The 21,100-nt window shown below is 44.0% G+C and overlaps 4 protein-coding genes and 1 long non-coding RNA gene across 5 annotated transcripts; 2 read left to right on the top strand and 3 right to left on the bottom strand.

Annotated features, from left to right (window-relative positions):
- Positions 1-1,051: 1,051 nt before the first annotated feature.
- On the bottom strand, positions 1,052-2,628 carry LOC135389082 (m-AAA protease-interacting protein 1, mitochondrial-like). Its single transcript, XM_064619047.1, has 5 exons — positions 2,033-2,628; positions 1,893-1,964; positions 1,690-1,813; positions 1,325-1,460; positions 1,052-1,265 (listed from the first exon to the last, which is right to left on the bottom strand). The coding sequence occupies exons 1-5, from the start codon at positions 2,447-2,449 to the stop codon at positions 1,184-1,186; spliced, it is 831 nt and encodes a 276-aa protein (XP_064475117.1). The 5' UTR covers positions 2,450-2,628; the 3' UTR covers positions 1,052-1,183.
- A 1,500-nt stretch (positions 2,629-4,128) lies between these two features.
- On the bottom strand, positions 4,129-5,852 carry LOC135387598 (uncharacterized). Its single transcript, XR_010421225.1, has 3 exons — positions 5,751-5,852; positions 5,129-5,189; positions 4,129-4,727 (listed from the first exon to the last, which is right to left on the bottom strand). It is a non-coding gene; the product is annotated as an uncharacterized LOC135387598 (long non-coding RNA).
- Positions 5,853-6,340: 488 nt separating this feature from the next.
- On the top strand, positions 6,341-20,253 carry LOC135389076 (uncharacterized protein C9orf85 homolog). Its single transcript, XM_064619042.1, has 4 exons — positions 6,341-6,363; positions 18,872-19,087; positions 19,181-19,294; positions 20,193-20,253. Exons 2-4 carry the CDS (start codon positions 18,879-18,881, stop codon positions 20,227-20,229), a joined length of 360 nt encoding a protein of 119 aa, XP_064475112.1. The 5' UTR covers positions 6,341-6,363; positions 18,872-18,878; the 3' UTR covers positions 20,230-20,253.
- Positions 8,584-10,725, top strand: LOC135389776 (neprilysin-like). Its single transcript, XM_064619807.1, has one exon. The coding sequence runs from the start codon at positions 8,584-8,586 to the stop codon at positions 10,723-10,725; it is 2,142 nt and encodes a 713-aa protein (XP_064475877.1).
- LOC135389075 (alpha/beta hydrolase domain-containing protein 17B-like) lies at positions 12,439-18,460 on the bottom strand. The gene is made up of 2 exons (XM_064619041.1): positions 17,564-18,460; positions 12,439-16,039 (listed from the first exon to the last, which is right to left on the bottom strand). The coding sequence occupies exons 1-2, from the start codon at positions 18,220-18,222 to the stop codon at positions 15,823-15,825; spliced, it is 876 nt and encodes a 291-aa protein (XP_064475111.1). The 5' UTR covers positions 18,223-18,460; the 3' UTR covers positions 12,439-15,822.
- Positions 20,254-21,100: the final 847 nt, after the last annotated feature.

The raw sequence follows: 21,100 nt of genomic DNA, 5'->3' as shown, positions 1-21,100 counted from the left end.
GAACCTCTGCCTCACAAATGGGAACCTTCAGCAAAAAAACATTCCAGGACAGTGTCGACACTTTCAGTAGTTGTTTTCGGTTTACATATTTCTTGCGTGGAGCAACATAGCAATGTGGTCTTTCACTCAGCTGTCGATCCAATGTTCATCCGCCTGGTTCACATGTGTGAGCCGGACTAGTACACAGCCAATAGCGACAACAGTTTCTGAAGTACTCAGCTGTACGATTTTTTTGTGAAACACTAGGTATGCATCACCGAGTGGCATAGACGAGTTGACTAAAACCTTTTAGTGGTTTGAACATATTGATCAAGGAGTTGTTTCTAGAGGGTGTGTAGATGAAAAATCGTTTTTCACACTAGAAGTCAGCCACAATTATCAAACTTGCACAAGAGTGCACATTGTTTGTTGCACAATCTGCCACAGCCAAAAATGAGAAAAGATCATGGAGGACACTTTCACTGTACCTTAGTTGTGATTTTTTTTTTTTTTTTCGTCTAAGCGAATGAATCTAGATATCTTTTTTGAGACCATCATGCTAATTGACTAAATAGCTTCATTTCTGGGCATCTAACGTTATTTATTCTACATATAAAATTTTACAGTTACCATAACCTGTAAGAACAAACAAGTTTCGAGAAGTTCCTTAGAATCACAATTCCTGATAGTCTATGGCAAAGGCTCGAATTTCCTACGTAGACCATGATCACACCCAATGCCCTACATTCCTAATTGATTCTTCTCCTGATCTTTCCGAATCCTTCAAGCTTTATGACCCCAGTGTACCATAGGAAAACAGTGTACTCAGCAATATCTCCAGAAGTACAACTGAATCAGTAATACAGCGTACATTTTTCCCTACGTAGGATGTGGTCTAATGCAATGAACCTTGTAACTCCAGGATTCATAAGCACCCAAGTTTGCCCCATATTACAAGGTCAAGAATAGCACCTATTTTTACAACCCAAAACTTTTAACACACATTGACCTCGGAAACGACAGACGCTACTTATGACCCTCCGAGCCGACCGCCCCTGTAGCATACTTCAACTACACCTTCGATGCCTTTATTAACCCCAAAATAAAATGTCAGTTCATGCGGTCGTAACGTCCTTCCTTGTAACTTCTGTAAGAGGCAGTATTTTCTACTTTGGCAGTTTTTGTACATCCTATCTGTGCTTTGTCATTCTTGATGTAGCTTGAAATGATTCAGTCTGTTGATCGTCCAGTCACTTTGAACGCCTTTGGTGTATTCTCGGATGAACCTGTGGGAAGTCTTGGTATATCGTTACTGTACACCTAGAAGAAAGTACAGTGATCTCACCTATAGTTTGCAACGTACACAAGGTCTTTGACCTCAGACATGCTGTCTGCTATAGGCTTCTCCTTTGCACGTGCCTCTGCCAGCCCTGGGATGTAGTGGTAGACAACTGTTGCTTCAACGTACCTTCTTTGGCTGTCTGAAAAAATTAGGAACTGCAATATAGCGCTGAGGTGGTCTCGTTCAAATGCTCTGGAAACTAATGTCTTAGATGTTATTGCATAAAACACGCAGTTTTAAGCAGCCATCTGAGCTCTAGAAAATTCTCAATAGGCTCGAAATTTGCTCAAACAGCTCAGACCAAGTGTAAAGACTTGTTTCAACTGAAAGTATGAGTGTTTCCATTCATACATAAAATGTGCACTTACTGTCATCCATGATGATTCCAATCTGATACAAGAAGCAAAAGTAGATGTCGGCTATTCTCACAACCAGATTTTGCCTTTGCCTGACATTCAGTAGGCTGAGGTTTCTCTGAATCTCTGGGAGTGCCTGTTGTGTACAGCATGTTTCACTGAGTTAAACAATGTCTGTGTGCTGCGCATAGCATTAACATTTGTGTTATACGTACATCGTTTGTGACAAGACCTGTCAGAGACTTCAAATCGCCGCTGCTGAGGACATCTGAAACGACTGCTACTGCCTAAAGTATGAAGGAAACTTCAGTTTCTCATTTTCCGTTTCTAAACTGCGTTGAACGAGTTAATTAACCTGCTTCGCTCCATGTAGAAACTCAAGCTGATTGAAGCTGGAGTCCAAGTATGGCTTTATGATGAATGTGGCTTGGATCCAGTTTTTGATAGAGAGGACTAAACTGGGCCATGTGACAGCAGGGAAGTCCATGAGTTGAGGGCCCTGACTGGGGACTTCTGTAGAGTAGAGTTTACTCAACGACAGCGCAAAGACGTTGTTCTTTATGTCTTGTACACTTCTGCGTAAGTGTACGGAGTTGATGGGAGGTGACCTCCGAAACGCCGTTGCGCTGCTCCTGCAGGCCACATGTGAATTTCTTTTTGATGTGTATGAACTTGGAGGAAGCCACTGTGACAATATCAATGGTCTGGTTTCGAGAACCAACGTTAGCTGCGCCTGCAAAAATTTTGAAACAACACAATTCACCGCTGCCATCCCTAGAATAAACGGTATTGCTCATACGTATACTCGAGCGTCTGCACATGAATGTAGTGCACATGTATCAATCCACATTGCATTCCGTAGACGACTCGACTGAATTAATGTTGAAAAGTTTAATTACAACTAGTGTTTCATTTTAGACTTAGTTTAACACCTGTCGGTTAGAAGTGATACTATTTCATTTGTATTGCGTACTACAAGCCCACGCGCATGGCGGTTATGATCACTGATCTCTATGTATAAAGGCTGGATGGCGCATGGGAGAGGGGCTCGCGGGGGAGAGGCGTGCATTCGGGCCGCCATGTTGGGAGGCCCTAAAGCGCAGTGTGCGCCCATAGAAAACAATGGGAGGCAACGGAGATTGTGAGTATTTATAGCGCTGCAGGCGTTGATCGTTGCTTGTCATCACACAATTTTTGAAGGTGCCAGTATACTGATGTATCCTTACAGTGTTTCACAGGTGTCCTGCCGTTCGATTCTTAATTACGTTATGTTTTGCATTCCGAAACTAGACCGTCACAGCAATGCAGCGCCGGGGATTGTACTACAGTACGTTTCCCAGCCAATATTTCAACAAGAAACGATGTGAGATTAACAACCACCATGTATGTAATATCCCGTGCTGCGTTCTGGACAAAAATTGTTCCATAAAGAACGGTCCGGGAAAGGATATACTCGCATATGGCAGAAAGAGATCGTTCTGTAGAATCACAGCCGTTGTTTTAGCCGTGTATCGGTTTCGTATGATTTATATCAAGCACCGCCGCAGAAAGTGTCTTTTAGTGAACGACTGCGGTGCTTTGCCTCGCAAATATGGACACACCGAAGCAGCCCAAATACGTTGTGAGCGTGATTTAATTGCTTTACGCAATTAGAACACGCTCGTTAGGACAGTTAATGAGGTAGTGATGTAAGCTTAATCAATTAAGTTACTTAAAAGTGGTAACACCTCCTTGAGACACAAGATTTACCTCTTTTTGAAGTACAGCCCTTCTATGTTTGTTTGTTTCTTCCTTCATTTGTTCTGATTATTTGCAGGCGCGGTTGTGCCAAACTGAATGTCCTTCTCGAGTACTCACACGCTTTTGCTGAATACAACTGCAGCGTGAGCAAAGCTGCTTAGGAACGGGGCCTGCTATCCAGTGCTGACTTTGTCATGCTTGTTATGTGGAGCACGTTCGAAAAAATGCAGCTGCACATCTGAAACTCCAATGAGTATCATCGTCATCTAAAAGAGAGCGCCGTAGCACCGTTGTGAGACCAGACACGCTTTCTGAGTATCTTCTATGGCACCTTCCGCAGTTTGCACAATTTTGTTCAGCATCGAAGTCTCTCATAGGAACCACTTTGCATTAACTGTGACTCCCATCTTACATTTTGATGTGCAAGGGCCTTCTTGCACTACACACGTATGGTCTGCAACAGGATAATTGCAGCAGGACGATTTGGAGCTTGAAACAGTTGTGATTTTGTAATTTTGGCCCTCGTGTACACCGTCTGTGAAACGTAAACAAAAAAAATCTAACACGATATGCTTTTGTAAAGAAGGTCACTGATGGTGAGTAAAGAGAATATACAAGTTCAAGTTTATTCAACATTTTATATCATACATTATATTATTCAACATTTTATATCAAGTTTATACAACATCAAGTTTATTCAAGTTATTTCTTGCACTTATGCGTTTCAGGATACAATGAACGTGCAGGGAGGTCACAAAAGACTACATTTATTGTTTTATGACCTTGCTACAATGACAATATATATTTTAGGAATGACAATGGACAGGTACTCTCTCTAAATTTGTAGCACTCAATTTTAGGTTAGAATGAGCAATGAATAGCAACTTCCCTCCTGGTATTTTCTTATATATGATGAATTTTGAATTTAATGTGATCAAATATGTGTTAATATAATAATATATATAAGAATATAATATGTGATAAATGAATGTGATCAACAGTAGATGTAAACAACACCAGTAGCCAGAGAAGTGCATTCTCAAGAAATAATTTTCTTCTTATAGCATATATGTGCATGCCTATTAACTGAAACAATTATCACGGTTCTCACGGTTTTAATTTCTGAGAGTGTACTGTAGAGACGGCTTAGATCTACAACAGTTAATACAAGGTATTATATACTGTGAATCCCATGTTAAAAATTCCATGTGACACATACTTTTTGGAGGTGCTGTGGTAATCAAAGTTTATGGGCATTACGCAGGTTCTGCACCCATTTCTTGAGTATGTCGAGGCAGCTGTGAAGTAACCTGCATTGATGATGATTATTCCAATTTTTATGGTGCATCGACAACAAAGGAAATAATACATCAGAACATTGGTTTGGGTGCAACCAGTTAAAAATGAATATGTTTTTTAATAAATGCATTGGACAAATGTTAAAACATCAGTTTAAAACATGGTTTACAATCCCTGTATCTTCTAAAAATTAAAACGATGAAAAACTATTCTAAAAAGAATATGGGGAACTCTTCTAAAAAGAATTATAATTATTATATTGCTGGGTGAAGGAGCCTAAAGTGTAAGGTGTGTTTCTGATGTGAACATGTAAGAAAATATGCAAAACTGAGAGAGGCTAACCACAGTGCGTGCACTGAGGTTGTTCCTTCCTGTAAAGTAGAAACCAGTGGATGAGGAACGTGATACTTACATGTACACCCAGCCGTATCACACTACACAGATTATTCACTGGGTAGCCCTCATGACGAAACCTGTATTGAGAGACCACCCTTAAAAACTGCTTCAAATAGCACGACACGCTACAAATTATTACTATCGTAACAAGCTGACGATACAGCTCAGACAAACGCGTTATTCAAGTCGCGCCACACCACCGTTACGTAGGATTCTTTGTCACAAATCAAACCAAGGCACAAAACAATACCAATACATGAAAAAAGGTGACAATCGTGGTCTCATTATGACGTAATACCGAACTTGTGCGCGAAGGTAATTCAAAGAAATGAATGTGGCACTTGCTTCCGCAGAGAACACCGTGTACCATGCTAGCAATGCATGCAAAAAAGCGCTCGAGTGCTCGCACATATATTGATGACAACACTACCTGTGTAGTGTAACGTGTTCTTTCAAGCATATTATGCACTCAAACTGTATTTGCCGCCGGGTAAAATGCAAGTGTGCTCGAGTGAACGTCGGAAGAGCGATCAAGCAACCTGCATCCAGTGCTCGTTTTGGGCAAAAAAACACTTCATAATGGTCAACTAAATATACAGAATGAACGCCTATTTATTCCTCGATAAAGAGTGACTCACCTGTATAAATTTAGGCCCTGTAACCTTGCCAGTACGGTTGGTACGACCGTAATTGCAAGAAGTTGCCATGATCGCTGCGGCGACTGTTGTGAGCACCGTAAGATGGCGGCCGGTTTCTTCACGCTCGCGCTCCCTATCCGCGATCCAGCCTTTTACAATCGAGATCAGTGGTTATGATAAATGACGCGGTTGAATTTACAAAAAGCAAAAGTGCAACTTGTGCTGCCATCTTCTCACCTTTTTTTTTTTTTACCTGATTTTACTAGACGTCGTTGTTTTTCGAATCAATACACATTACTAATCTTTGCATTGCTTTTCAAAATAAAATTGTGTCACACTGAGGTACACGGCGACAAAATTTACGCGACCAGACCAAAAACGCGCGAATTTCAATGCAGACGAAGTCGACTGAAAGCAGAAATGGCAGAAATCAGGCATTTCGCTTTCGTGAAATTGGGCGGTTTGGCTGTCGCACATTGTTCCTTGAACATAGTGAAGTGGGAGTGACTTGTTTTACTAAGTACGTGGTCTTACGGCAGGTCTGCGTGTGACAGTGTAGCTGGACTCTGCTTTCTAGGGTGCAACCAGTCCAACCACAATCCACGACTAGAAGGTGAGACGCTTTTGAGCGTCTGTTTATTTGGTTTGCATGTTTAAAGTTACATCGAACAATATAAAATAATGCTCATGTCAGTACAACACATAGTTAAAGAGATGAGGCAAAGTGAATAACGCGAGTTATGAAGCAATAGCAGGGAGTAAATTAGTAGGGATGACCTAATATTCCCGGTTACATACGAAATCCCCGATCTCGAAACAATGAGGAAAAGCAAGGAGAATGCTCGATTGTTGCGTGAGATGATTTATATCACTACTTAACCACCCAAATTCACGGATTTTCGATGTCTGTCCAAGTCGTTTTATCGAACGAAAGTCACATTTTAGCGGCCGTTAGGCTTAGCAAGGCGGACACGACGGAACAGCCCATTGGATAGTTTATTACTAGGTTAGTCTAGGGCCGGCGTCTACAGGGGGGGGGTAACCGCCCCCCCCCCCCGAGCACGCCTAAAGGGGCGCCCAAAAGACACAGTTCGGGTAGCAAGAATGCGGGAGAAGGTGCAAATATCCCACTTGCTACCAGCTCCGGTGGCGCAGCGGTAACGCGTGCGCTTGGAGACTGGGAGGTCCGCGGTTCGAATCCGCGGGCCGGCTGTGCCGTCTGGGGTTTTTCCTGGGTTTCCCTCAGATGTGTAATAGGCGTATGCCGGCACAGTTCCCCTGAAGTCGGCCCATGGACGCAGCTATCCTCCCCCCGAGCGGATTCCGCTCGGTCTTCCACTTCACCCCTTCCTCTCCACCACCTTTCCCTTCCCGAGAAACATGCCGTCTAATCAGGCAGGCAGACCTCTCGGGTTCCTCCCAACGACACTCCTCCTCCCATCCCACTTGCTCCCCCGGAGCCGAAAACTAGACGCCAGCCCTAGTTCGGTGTTTGTATTTGTATGTCCAGGTTAGTATAAGTTCGCTGTTTGCAGTTTCCCGCGCGCGACTGTGCATTTTATAATCAGATAACATTTATTTACACTAGTTTATTTTGCAACGGGGATTTGAAATCATAGAGCGGGGATTCAACCTCCCCCCCCCCCCCCACTTCGGAATCGTACCTTTGGTAGTTCATTTGTGAGAGGGAAATGTGCGAGAAATCCTCCTCCCTCATGTACCCATTACCGCCCTGTTATTCTATTATTTATCGTCATGTCCCGAGGCCTGTTGAGACGGGTTGCATGTTTTGCAACTATGCGATACGCGATATGACCTCAGTTGTCTCGCGACGTAAACCCCCAGTTATATAAACGATACGACAAGTCAACATTCATTTTATAAAGAAATCTTGAGGTGACTCGGATGTAGCGTAACTTCGTAGGAAACACAGCGGCTCATATAGGATCATTATTAGAACGCGTCAAAGATATTTCGTTGCCCAGACGCCAGGTGGCGCTACAAGTGGAACTTATAGGAGACTGCGAAGCGTGTCTGTAACTACCTAAAATTCATTAATTAACTCTTTAATCAGGGGATTTCGCGCAAAGGGAAGATAACAGAACAGGAGATATTCCTCGTTGAAGGCCATTCCATGTTAAAAAAAACCCTTTACGCGCACGTCTGTTGAAATATCCATAACTGAATTTCTCTATGCAAATGAGCCGAAACAAGAACTACGCACTTTTCTAGCGCAGAAAGAGCGACAGGCAATCCACGTGAGATGACCACAGCGATGGAGCTCATTGGTGTAGGAGCTAATCTCTTGGTCAGATAGACAACGGCGAGCTCTTTCATTAGCACCACCGCTCTCCGAACCAGATAAGGCGAAGGTCGCGTCATTTCTGCGCTCGGAAAGTGCGTAGTTCTTGTTTCGGCTCATTTGCATAGCGAAATTCAGCGATGGATATTTCAAGACATGTACGTGTTTAAGGTGTTTTTTTTAGTAACCATGGAATGACTTACAACCAGGAATATCTCCCGTTCTGCTACAACGCTATTGCGCGAAATCCCATAATTAAAGAGTTAATTAATGAATTTTAGGTAATTAGTGATCTTGTAAGTATATACGGTCTTCGAGAGAATGTTCGCCTGGCCATACTCAACTGCAAAAACGGCATCTATTTTGCTCCGCTAGTTTATTTTTAAATAAAAATTCTGTAACGAATAAAGATCAACACCCTGTATATAAAATGGTACAAAGAAAACTATCACGCGCACTCTGAAATCCTCGTGCTCCACTAGACTACATGGAACATCATCATCACCACCATCGTCATCTAGCCACCCTACAATGCCCACCACATCGGTGAGCGGATCGCGGGATCCCTCCTTTATTAGCCCGTCCCAACCAAGAGAACGCTGCGTCCGAATAATCTTTTCTTTGCTCCTTGTGTGCGGCACTGCCGTCGCTATTCACACCACCCTGGACACCATCGTCCTGAAGCAGACCCGGCGGACATTTTCAACCTGGTTCAACAACATACCCTCCGACAGTCGGCCGGAAGATACAGGAACCATGGGAGAGTCTTTCTTCTGCAACTCGTCGGCCTGCCGAGACATGGCGGAGAAGATGGTGCACAGTTTAGACATTTCCGGCGCTCCCTGCAACGACTTGTACCAATTCGTCTGTGGCAAATGGAAGAAGGAGCACCCACTGCACGCATTACAACAACGCGTGTCCATTGATCACGAACTGGTTCGTTTCTACATCGACAAAGTTAAAGACACCCTTAACAAGCCAAACATCATTCCTGCTGCGTCCTTCGCGTATGAGTACTGTAAGACGGGGAATGGTTCTCTATTTCGGGGACTAATACATACGCTGCTGTACACAACCGGGTTGGAGAACTGGCCCTACACGTCCAGTTCCGTCCGGGATATGAGCAAGGCAGAGGTATCTTATAAAATTGGCACCGTGCACCGTGAATTGGGCTTGGACTCCTTCTTCAAGTTTGACGTCGCTGCATATAAAGGCTATGGTAAGATAATAACAGTGGAACAACCACACTTAAGAAAACGCGTCAATGCCGAATATTCTGCGGTGAAATATGCCTTCGAAGGTTTAGCAGGGTCGACGGGAAGGTACGAAGATGCGCTAGGGATTGAGAACAAGATAGCGTCCTGCCTGGAAACTTGGGAAGATTGCTCTCTGGGAGGCTATTGTAAAATTGTACAGATATCCAAGTTACCGGCACTAGAATTCATCGACTGGACGTCACTGATTCGTGGTCTGTTTGGAGCGGACCTGGAGTGGAATTCACCGATCCTAGTCAAGTCTCCCACGTATCTCTTGAATCTCTTCAAAGATTTCGAACCAAAGAACGAAGATATATTGAACTATCTGGTATTTCGTATCATGCTGTCTGTCTTCCCACTTATCACGGACCAAGACAGATTTGACAAGTTATCCGAATGGGTTGTGCGTGGAGATCCGGACCGACCTCTGCAACCGAGCCGAGAAGATCAGTGTTTGAGTTTCGTCAACCAGGTCGAACCGTACGTCCCGATGATGTTGGCTAGGGACGTCGGAGAGACGCGCGTTTCCGCTAGTTTCATTCAAGAAGTCCTGCAGAATCGTCTTCGGGAAGCTTTCCTGAAATATGTCCGACAGAGCATCGCGCTCCCTTCGGCTGAGGAATTTTTTGAACGCGTCCAGCGGATCTCGTGGCAGTTCTTCTACCCGACTGACCTTAAAAACCTCACCTTTCGCACGAAATATATGGACGAAATTTACACGGGCAACGCGCGGTCACCACTCATGTATTTTTACTATTACTACATCAGGAACTCTGTCCGCAAACGCAGAGTACCCTTCGACCCGTCACCGAAAGACGTGTGGATTTCCTGGACGGCAGACCTGTTCAGCGCTTGGGTCCACATCTACGAAGCGGTCATTCAAATTCCCACGGCGTCCTTCGACTTATTTCTACCTAAAGATCCCATTACTAATCTCTTTCATATTCCTCGCGCTGGGTACAGGATCCTTCGAGCTCTCTTCGTGTTCCTCTACAAGTATACAGGCAAGACTGAAAGCGTAAAGGAAACGGAAAGATGCTTGGCGAACCAGTACCTGCAAACTCACCGGCCGTTCGACCAGACCGCGGCAGAAGCAACTGCTTCGGAACTGCTCTTCGATGTTCTTTCTGTCCGCGTCGCGTTAGAGTTCTTCCGCGGCGAAATGAAAAATGTGGCTAGTGAAGTAAGGCTGAACGGAGCACCGTCGTACTCTACAGATCAGCTGTTTTTCATTCGGTTCGCCACGTCTTTTTGCGAGAATGTTGCTCCGGAATACGCCACCGGCGAGGGAAAGTTTGGAAAAAGTCCCGCATCGCTTAGGGTCAATGCAGTACTGAGGAATGTCCCAGAGTATGGCCAAGCGTTTCAGTGCAATTCCACTTCCCTCATGACTACAAGACACCCGTGTATTGTATGATTTGTTTGATCCTGGTTTTATGCTGCATTCTTACGATTCCGAGTTCACGCAATAGATACAAGGTTGTACCCGCGCACAAGTTTAGTGGTGACAGGATGCACCTAATTGGACTCCTACGGAACGGAAGTGAAAGTGTAGGTATGGGCGTACTGTAGCAAGTAGTATGAAACAATAAACGTAAACAAACAATACAAATAACAATACACAATAAGAAATAAACAATTTTACAACAATTTGTACAATAAACGTTTGCATTGTCTAGTCAAGCAACTGAGTGCTTGCGAGTAGCATGTGGTATCTGCTATTTACTCAACTGCTATTCGTTCAACAGACGACGGTTGTTCGCCTCCATGGATACGACCACTGAAAGCACGTTCGTGATTGGCTATCGCCGTTGAAAACTCTATCGTGATTGGCTGACTCTTAGTTGTTATATGACGTCGACGAGTAAGCAGGCTTTCTCGAGCTAGGTGGTGTTGGTTAAGTGCTCTTCGCCGTAACATGCCTCGTAATGAGGTGAAGTGCCCTTTACAGGCTTCCGCAACTTTCCGCGTGTCGCTGCATGATCGCAATAAAATGTCTCAATCGTGTTCAAACACGATCACTACAACTTTGCTCTATTAGAGCAACTGAATATCGTTAAAAATAAGCGCGACCGATAGGGACACGATTTCCTGCCTCTCCGGCTTTTTGCTTGACCCTTGAACTTTCTGAAGCTTACGCATGGCCAACAAGCGAGTCTTCATGTGTTCTACGTACGACCACGATTATGTAGCATGCAAGAGCTGATATACGTGTAAAGTGCGCCGTAGCAGATAAGCATCGGGAAACACTCAACCACATGTTCGGCTGCTTCGCTGTTCTTATCGTCTGCAAACACTATTACGCGCCAGGCGGCAATTTGGAATGGAAATATATCGCAGCTTGAGCGGAGGCAGAGAGCATCCACACGTTCGTCATAGCTAAAAAATAAGGCTCAAAGTGATGGCAGAATCGAACCCCATACGACCGGTTGCGCAGTCTTTTTTCCAGACGCTTCCTGTTCCAGACGATTGTCGATACAGTTCTCCCATTGGTACTCAAAACCCGGCTTGCTTCATTCTATCAGGAGGAGCCCTGCAAAATATTTTCATTTACCGCCGATTATATATCTTACTATCTATCTCAGCGCTGTCTGTCTTGCATTGCGCAATTTAATTTATGAAGACGTCCTCAAAAATAATTAGCCGTGAGCAGGGGTGGGCAAATACTCTCACGTCATTTTCTTTCTTTTTTTGCCAGCAGAGGTTTCTCTACACATCTGTTTCTTTCTAAGAATTTTTCTCGCCTCAATCTTTTTTTTTGGTGGGAACTTCCCTCACCTCAACGGCCGTGAGCATACCCACCTCTAGATGAGTAGTGCCACGTGACCTTGGAGACCCGTGACGTAGCAGTGGAGCGAACATCCAAGTGGTCTTATTACGCAACCATTGTCAGCCTTACTATTTATCTAACTTTTATATTTTTTTCACGAGTAAGCACCGTTTTTCATTAACTAGTACCTTCCAGATCTAGTAACTGGTAAGATGATAAGATTATATTCTTAAAATAATTTGAACCACACTGGCAAGATATAATGGACCTTATGATCCTGTCATCCCATTGCGGTCCAGTTAGGCTCACCTTTTCTACTTGTCTTGTTCGTTAAAACAAACTGATACCAGGTAACCAACATACAGTGCACAGTTTAATGAGAAAAGACTTTGAACAGAAAGTAGCAATGGCAAACTAATGGCAAGAATAACAGGTGTCTCATACTTTCCTTTGGAGCACTCATGTTTACCTTGTTGATGATGAAATGAAAACAACATAATAGAGAATAGTAATCCTTGGTCCTTGCCTCACTCAACGTACAAAAACAGAATTAAATATATTACCAAAGGAGTATTCAAACACTGGTTTCTTATCAAACAGCCATCCAAAAAACATGCCCCATTTGAGCACATATATTTGCAGTAGGGGAAAAAAAAACTGACATTCACTACACAAAATATGCATTTCTCACAAGTCCACATAGAAACTGAGGAAAGCGTGTGTATTTAACAGTGGTTGAATTCAACAACACCATGTTCGCCAGCACGCGGATCCAACGGGACCCCCCCTGCTGGCCACGGCATCGGGGGAAACCCTGCTACGATGGAAGCCATTTCTGATGCATCTGGCAACTGAGCAATACAGAGGGGAGGATTATGCAGAATCGCATTCTTTGTCTTACATGAATCAGAAGAAGTGCCACGTTTGGGCTGTGTGTTCTCGAGAGGATTTGATGCAATGAAGAAACGTGAGACACAAGACCCTATACCCAAATTGAACAGCGAAAAAGTCTTGAGAGTTGTGAATTCCACCACAACTGGTCTTACACAAAGGAACATTCTTGTACAATACTGCAATTTCGTGCGTATAAGCCACGGAAGAGAGGTTAGAGCAAGCCGTAATGTATATCAACTGCCGGTCACTCAACACTGTTTTCCCACCAGATTCATCATCATCATCATCATCATAAGAAAATGAGACATGCCTTGGACAGGCCCCATTGAAAGAAGCTGCCCATATTGGCATATTTGACATAGGCAAGATGTACATGCATTTTATCTGTATGTCCTGGCGCATCATCTGCTTTTTGTGGTGTACGTATCTTTCGAATCGGGATACAACAGTGGTGGCTTATACACACAAAATTCTGGTACGAACTAGAGATATGTCATTCCACGAGAAATTAAACTTTCCAATTTTCATGAAAAAATTACGCTGCATCATTTCAATATGCAGCACACCACTTGAGTCAGTGTAGGATGCCATATTTAAGAAATCTCAAAAATGTCATCCCTGCTTTGAATCCGCATACAATCCCAAAGTACATAGGGAGCTTATCCTCAAAGTAATGCAAGAAAACCTGATGTAAAGGCTAGAAAATACTGCAGCTTGCGCTACGAGGAACGAAAACCACAGCACACTGTGCATCAAGTATCGTTATGAAATAAGTTCATCCTCGGGCCTCTACGCGAACTGATCAATCTGTCCCACTTTGAGATCCTAAATGTTCCCAGACACATCATCAATTATACAGAAGTAGTCTTTATGTACAAAAAGAAGCGTACTATATAAGTTTTCTTCTACAAATATGTACAGGCCATCTTTGTTTGCAGTGTACAACAATAGTGCGACCTGAAATGCTTAGAGGTGCATTTCTTTAGAAAACCTCCATGCAGGCAAGACCTGCAAAATGTATCTTCAGAGAGAAGTGTCACACAAATACCACAGTGTGTGTTTTACCGCAGAGCAAAATTTTAAAGATTTGCAGAGGTCATGAATCACAAGATAGCTAGTATACTTCAGGACGTCAGTGCAGGATGCACATGAGGAGATTTAACTGATTATTTATACGCTGCAATAATTAACTTTGTTTCATATAAAATAACAAAATGATCCTAATTAGTTGTGCTGGCCCACGACCCTACGGTTGGAACCATGCATTTTCCTAACACGAAATTTAACTAGTAAGTTAATTACCGTAGCTAATTAGAATTTCAATTTTCCTTTCATGTGCATCCGACAATGACGATCAAACTTTTCTAGTCATCTTTTCTAGTATCATGCCTGCAAATCTTAATGTTACACCATGTGCCGTGGGACTTCCTGTCCATTCTCCACACTGGTAGATTTTCCACAGTTTCGTTGATGCACACTTCACAAAAGGCTTCACGAGGCTTCACGAAAGAATGAAGCATTAGATAACTATAGATAGAGTGGGTTTCAGTTTTGACTGCTTAGTGTTAATCATCATGTGTCAGATGAGGCCAGAAAATGAATAATGAACATAAAGTCACACTGCAGTGGCTATTTTTGAATGGTGCCGCAAGCCTTAGAATTTCTTGCCACGACGACTGCAGCCTGCTACTAGAAGGCGGCGCCTTGGTTCAGTTCAGTTCATCACAAGCAAGCTTACGTATGAAATCCAATTGCACAAGGTAGAACAGAAGTGAGGAAATGGATTCAATCCGAAGATATTTGGAACTCAGTGCCTACTGCTATGCCAAATTTCACTTGGATGTACAAATTGGATGCTGTCCCATAGCTGATTTTGTGTCCTCCTGCAAAACAACCTGACCTTCTGCAAGTTATGCCGCGTTGCTGTGCAGTATTTTTAGTGCCTGTGCAGCACATAACAGCTCTGTCATCAATAATCTCAACACACACAGTTACGCAGCTTTCTTAATTTGTAGAAACTGAGCCACTCAATGGGCCTTTAAGTATGTAAAAATGACCGAAGCTTCGTACTTGCACAACAAATATGCGACAGGGCCTGCTTAGCAGTGAGCTGTAGCTGATCTTGGAATGCAATTAAACCTCCAGATCATTTTGTTGCAGCATTTCCTGCTCGTTGCAATACGTTCGTCAAAACCTCTCATCAATCTGACTCACCCTCGCGGCACTCATTAATGCGTTATATCACCATGCACGTGACCAAAGAGCTTTTATATAAAGAGCTATATTTCCTCTGGAAAAACTCAAAAATGTTTGGCCATTCTCACGTCATGCTGTCCATTTGTTCGAAAAGGCCCTCTACGCCTGGAGTGACAAACACTACCGCTCACTCCTGCTGAATATCTTGATGCTGTGCTCGCGAGTAACACTGACTGTTGATCACTATGGTCCGCATACAGCTACGATGATTGTTGCATCAGTGGATTTTGTTGCAGACGCACGGATAACAAAGGCTGTTACCATCCACCCGTTGCACTGTGTGGCACCACACGATGTCTCAGCCGAAGAGCGGCAACGTAGATGGCCATGACGGGTCAATCATCTACGCTTGTAGACGGCGTTTCACATCACAGATGTTGGCCCTCACAGCGGAATGTCAACGTGGCAACCCAAATTTCTGGCAATGTCGGTGACCACATTTGTAAATATCACCGGCAACTGTCCACACCACAGACGATGAGTAGTGCGCGCACATCCCTGATGTAGATGAGTCATCTACCGTTTTGTACAGCGGATGAGAGTGCCTCCCCCTCAGACAGGGAGGCTGGGCTCCTCTGGGGAGCAAGGCGAGGGTCAGTTTGTGAGTTCGACCGAGACAAACTGCTTGAGACGCTCCAGGTACTGGCTGTAGAGTTCCACGTCATTATGTCCGGCTCCCTCAACCCACAAGGGCTCAACGGCTCTCGGGCATCGCTCGTAGATGGCCAATCCGTGCGAGAAGTCGATCACCTCATCCTCTGTGCCGTGTATGACCAGCACAGGGGAGGACACCTTGGGGATTTTGTCGATACTGTGCAGGAAGGACAGCTTTTGTCACAAATTCAAAGGTGCAGTGAACATTTTGTATGTGGCACTGAATCATTGACATGAAAGGCATTACAATGCACTTATGTCCTCGAAGTGGCATATAGGTGGTAGTGTGCTCTGTTTGGAGCCAACAGCAGCAATCGAAACTGACAGATTATGCTAAGCTATGCATTATTAAGCAGATGATTGAATTTGGTTCAGGGATGTGGCTTTTCTGGAGCACTAAAAATTATTACTAAAATAAAAATGAAAAACCCTTTCCCTTTATTTGAGCCGCATGCAAAGCAAAGAGGTATTCTCTAGTAAGGAGACAAGCTATTGTGTCATGCCTCATCTTGCATGCTTCTTCAGAAAACACAGAAGAAAGAGCAGTATCTACCACTGAACAACTCATTCAATGCTATCGATCTAGTTTAACGCCACCCATCGTCTCTATATTTTTCTTCCGGCGGACGGAACAAAGTGAATAAGGTCAGGAAATCTGGTTTCTCCCTTGTGAGTCACCACCCATTCCGGAATCAAAGCCAAAACAAAAGATGAGTGAAACCGGATGGCCGCCAAACTTCCGTAACTCTGTTTCTTTGTCTGATCGCCTCTCGTGCGCTCACGTTATCCGTAAACACTTCGGATGCAAAGTCACCTTCAGGAAAGCGCAAACTTTACATCAGTCGGCGCGATTTCAAGAAGAAACCAGCAGTGCGATATGAAGGCAGTCGGCATACATTGCATCAGGCACGCAAATCACGCGTAGCAGATAAGGTTGTGCCGCGGAAAGACGCTGTTGACGTTGATCTTGTTTTCGCTAACCGGATCTGCACTGGATTAAACGAAAAAAAAAAGGGAAGAAGCAAATCCCTTTCAGGGCCAGGTGATAGGCTTAACGACAACGCCAGCGGCTGGCGCGATTATGCGAATCTGCTCAAGTTTCATTGTCCTCTTGGCTGGTCTGTGTACCGCGCCCGGCTTTTACAAAGCGCCGAGTGCCAGCTTTTGGCATGTGTGTAAAGGTTCTTCACAGTGTTTCATCATACATTCAAGAAGAAAATGAAACGGACCAAAACTGAATCTGGCAAAAACGAGGCTTCATAACTTCCACCCCTCTTGTAAACCAGCAAAATCCCTTTACAGCGTAGGCACTCGAAATTTGACGTTTTCCGATTTGAAATGAAGAACCTGCCCGTGGTATTTTCATTTGTTTCATCTACTGGAAAACTTATTCATTACACACGGTACTACTACTGAAGCGTCGTGAATTGAAGCATTAGTAACATAAAACCTTGTATACCATGCACCGTAGTATCCTGCATGGACTCTCTTGCAAGAAGCGGCACGTCAAACCCACGATGAAGCTAGTTGGGTTACAAAAACCACATACGAGACCGTGCGGTGGATGGCTAGAGTTATTTAAGGTAACATTGTTTACATGCATCGGCCGGAACACGAAGCGATCAACCGCCATGGATTGAAGCAGCACATGTAAAATGTAAATGTAGCCGAGAAAACTCACCTAGGAAAGGCATCAAAGAACCAAGTCCGCTTGGTATTAGGAAAGGCCACACGCATCCCCGACATAAGCGGGGAATGTAGAATCACAGCTCCAACTTCGTACCTCGAGGCTAAATCAACCGTCGGTACAGTGCCTATACTCTGTCCGTACAATATGATATTCTCTGGGCTGATTCCATATCGCGTACGCAGGGCTTGCCAGGCTGCATCGATGTCTGCGTACAGGTTCTTTTCTGAGGGCTTGCCCGTACTCACGCCGTAGCCGGAGTAATCGTAACTGAAGATGTTGCAGTTGATCCTCGAGCCGAGCCCTAGGTAGAAGCTGCTCATCTGACCCAAGTCTATCGCGTTGCCGTGGCTGAAGAGCACGGTAAACCGCGCATTGGGTGAACATCTGACGAACATACACGCAAGTCGGTTTCCCCTCGAGGTCCGCGAGTAGAAAACCTCGATGGCTTCGAGCTCCCGTTGCGAGTACTGCCACTCGGCCCGCTCCGTGAGGTTCAGGGTGAACTTGGTGCCAGTTTCGTCCGGGACGAAAGAATACGTCGGTTCCGGTGGCAGGAAAGCCAATTTGGCGGCGATGCGCGCTGGGAACGGGGGACAACAAAACAGGCAACATAGTTCACTGAAGGAGAGCCCGTTCATTTCTCTCGGCATCGAAAAACAAAAAAAGAAATGAAAGGAGGCACAGGGGGTTATCGCGGTTGTTATGTAAGGTCCACTAGTGGCATGTCACCGCGGAGCTGACGTGTCGGACTCGCCGAGCTGATTACTTCCAAGTATAGACCACAATCGATTATAAACAAAAATAAGAAACTGAATCTCGAGAAAATGACAGTTCGACGTCCTCCCACCATTGAAAAATGACGTCAGAGCGAGAGCAGGGCTGCAGACGCGGCTTCTTTTCGTCACAAAACGTGCCGAGCGCACGCAAAGACAACTCAGTTATTTTTTATTATTATTTGGAGTATGCCACGTTAACTAACTAACTTCTGAAGCTTTACTTTTTTGTTGCACTAACCTGCACCTCGGAGCATACATCACGTGACCATATTTTGAAAAAAGGTAAGAAGCGTACAGTGGGATCGTAAGTTCTGCTTAGACTCACTGTTGCATACCTTTCTAGTTTTGTTAATTAACAATAACCAAAATGAATTCAAACTATGTAAGAAATATTGTTGAGCACATTGTTAACCTTCGAAAGAAACAGAAGATAACAAATAGCACGAGTAGGCCTAGGCCTAACAAAATTTGCAGACGACGCATGCCGATGAGAAGCAGAACGTAATCTTCGGTGTCATTTTAGGTACGTTATGAGCGTTCAGCTTGGAAACGTCAAGCGGAGTCGACCGCAGAAACACCAGAACGAAAGAGCTTTCAAGAACACGCTACATGACACGAGTGGGCAAACGAAGAAGATAATCGCGCTCAAAATAGTCAATGTCTGTGTTCGCTGTAAGGAGAAGATTGAATGGAAAATCAAGTACAAAAAGTACAAGCCACTTACGGTGCCTCGAAAATGGTAAGATAGTCGAAAACAAATCCATGTTCACAACCACATTATGTTTTTGGGTGCTTTTCGGCTTCATAGTTTGAGACGTACAATTAATTTCAGCGTTAAATGCGAAGGAAAAACAGTGAAACGAGCATATCACATTACCTGCGATAACTGCGTGAGAGAGCTCAAAATCTGCGGCAAATGTGGGACTAAAGAAGACCTGGTTCTTCAGTAAGTAGGTTTCCACTACAGGAAGCATTTTCTCATTAGTTTGCTGATCAATGACTCTGTGTGTGTTATTTGTACAGGGTGTATGCTATAAAAGGTCAGTCACATTTTCGTGCAAGAAGTGATACCTTCTTGATGCTATACCTCTATCACGAAAAGACTTCCTCTGCCTCAAAGTGAATAATTTATGCTAGAGGAACCTACGAAACGATTGTGGTTACCTAGGACTGTCTAACAAAATAAATATGACCATGCAAACTTCCACCTTCATCCATCAGTATTGCGCATAGGAACCACATGAAGACGAAAGTTTCCGTGGCCGTGTTTATTTTATTACGCAGTGAATGATAACCACAATTTTTTCGTAGGTTTCTCTGGCATAAGTGATTCACTGTATGGCAGCAGAAGTCCGTCAATCAAATAGATATCGTGTCACGCGCAAAAATGTCACTGACCTTTTATAGCATACACCCTGTATTTATCTGCGAAAATGGAGACTTGAGGAAGCTTGTATAATGAAGGAATGATAATGGTACAAGAGCAGGAAGGCTTTGTACACGCTCGACGACTTTTGCATCGGAAATCACACTTACGTGCTCGTTTCATTCCCACAGCACTATTTCTTTATCGCATGTGTGTCTGTTAGTTACCTTTGTGATTTGTCCCCACTCCTGTACATGTGTATACTACACTCTCCCCTACAGACTGACATTGGTTTGGTCAACCTACAGGCCGCACGTTGCATCTAAGTGGGATTTCCGTTGCACATACAACTCAACTGTACAAGGCGTACTCATAACTGTACCACGCGAACATTACTTTTTTACACTGGTGTCCATTGTACTAAACTGTATACAAATCGGTCTATGCAGTGATTTTGTCTGTTTGTTCCATGTTCCAGATCCGACAATGAAGATGAGTCCAATTCGAACTGCTAATGGGACACTACAAAGTATGAGGAGGTAACATATGTTTCGGAACCTTATAGCAAAATGATTTTGCATGTTTGGTGTTATTGACTCTATGTGTAGTTAGGCACAAACCTTGTAGCTCATGGCTGTGTGGTCATGAAATATGAGTTTCTTCATATGTCACTCGCTCGCCACAGACAGGGGTTACAGTTAGCATAATTCGGGGCGCTATGTGTCATAAAGTAGCACGGAAATGCAAAGGGGGCTGCTTAATGGGCCAGAATGGAAAAGAAATGACTGTAATCACTGTAAAATACTCTAAAACAGCATAAAATAAAATGTATACAAAAAGAACAAACAAAAGAAACACGAGCAGTGTACAAGGGCGTTCCCAGGATTGTTTCCAAAGGAACCCTCTCACCTCTTTTTTCCTGGAGACTGACGCTGAAGACCGTGCGGGTGTACGTAGGTTCGTGTTTTGACAGCCAAGGAAAATTATGACCCATAAATACAGCGTCTACTGTTTTCATAAGTGACTTTGGAGCCTATGTCACAGCCCACCCCATTAACCCCCCTCTCCTCTCTCTACACCCATGGGAGTGTAGTTATTGTGGAGCCAGATGATGTGCACAATTCATGATTACAACAACCAGAAAGGATGCCTGTACAGTTATTTTAACTCTTTGTGCTAACATGTCGGACATCGCCTGATTGCACAGAGGTATTGTTGTGATCAAGAGTGCTGCGTTGGCAGATATGCCACTCCAGATATCCGTTGAACCTGTTTCGTCTCAGAAGAGCGAATCTTGGGGCTGTTTGCGTTTCCATGATGAACGTAAAAGCACCAGACAAAAGATGAGGACAGACAGACGTAGGAGCTATCGTCCGGTGTCAACGT

Source organism: Ornithodoros turicata, chromosome 3 (genome assembly GCF_037126465.1).
Source record: "Ornithodoros turicata isolate Travis chromosome 3, ASM3712646v1, whole genome shotgun sequence".
NCBI classification, from domain to species: domain Eukaryota; kingdom Metazoa; phylum Arthropoda; class Arachnida; order Ixodida; family Argasidae; genus Ornithodoros; species Ornithodoros turicata.
The sequence above is the reverse complement of the archived record's forward strand: the minus strand, read 5'-3'. Positions and strand labels throughout refer to the sequence as shown.

Bases quoted from the DNA above. Each gene is read 5' to 3' on its own strand.
- LOC135389082 (XM_064619047.1), bottom strand. From the start codon at position 2,449: ATGGCAGCGGTGAATTGTGTTGTTTCAAAATTTTTGCAGGCGCAGCTA. The intron at 1,965-2,032 runs GTTAATTAACTC...TTCATACTTTAG, and splicing joins TTCTACATGGAGCGAAGCAG to GCAGTAGCAGTCGTTTCAGA. The intron at 1,461-1,689 runs GTAAGTGCACAT...TAATTTTTTCAG, and splicing joins TGGAATCATCATGGATGACA to ACAGCCAAAGAAGGTACGTT.
- LOC135389776 (XM_064619807.1), top strand. From the start codon at position 8,584: ATGCCCACCACATCGGTGAGCGGATCGCGGGATCCCTCCTTTATTAGC.
- LOC135389075 (XM_064619041.1), bottom strand. From the start codon at position 18,222: ATGCCGAGAGAAATGAACGGGCTCTCCTTCAGTGAACTATGTTGCCTG. The intron at 16,040-17,563 runs GTGAGTTTTCTC...CTTCCTGCACAG, and splicing joins TTCTTTGATGCCTTTCCTAG to TATCGACAAAATCCCCAAGG.
- LOC135389076 (XM_064619042.1), top strand. From the start codon at position 18,879: ATGAGCGTTCAGCTTGGAAACGTCAAGCGGAGTCGACCGCAGAAACAC. The intron at 19,088-19,180 runs GTAAGATAGTCG...AATTAATTTCAG, and splicing joins CTTACGGTGCCTCGAAAATG to CGTTAAATGCGAAGGAAAAA. The intron at 19,295-20,192 runs GTAAGTAGGTTT...TCCATGTTCCAG, and splicing joins AAAGAAGACCTGGTTCTTCA to ATCCGACAATGAAGATGAGT.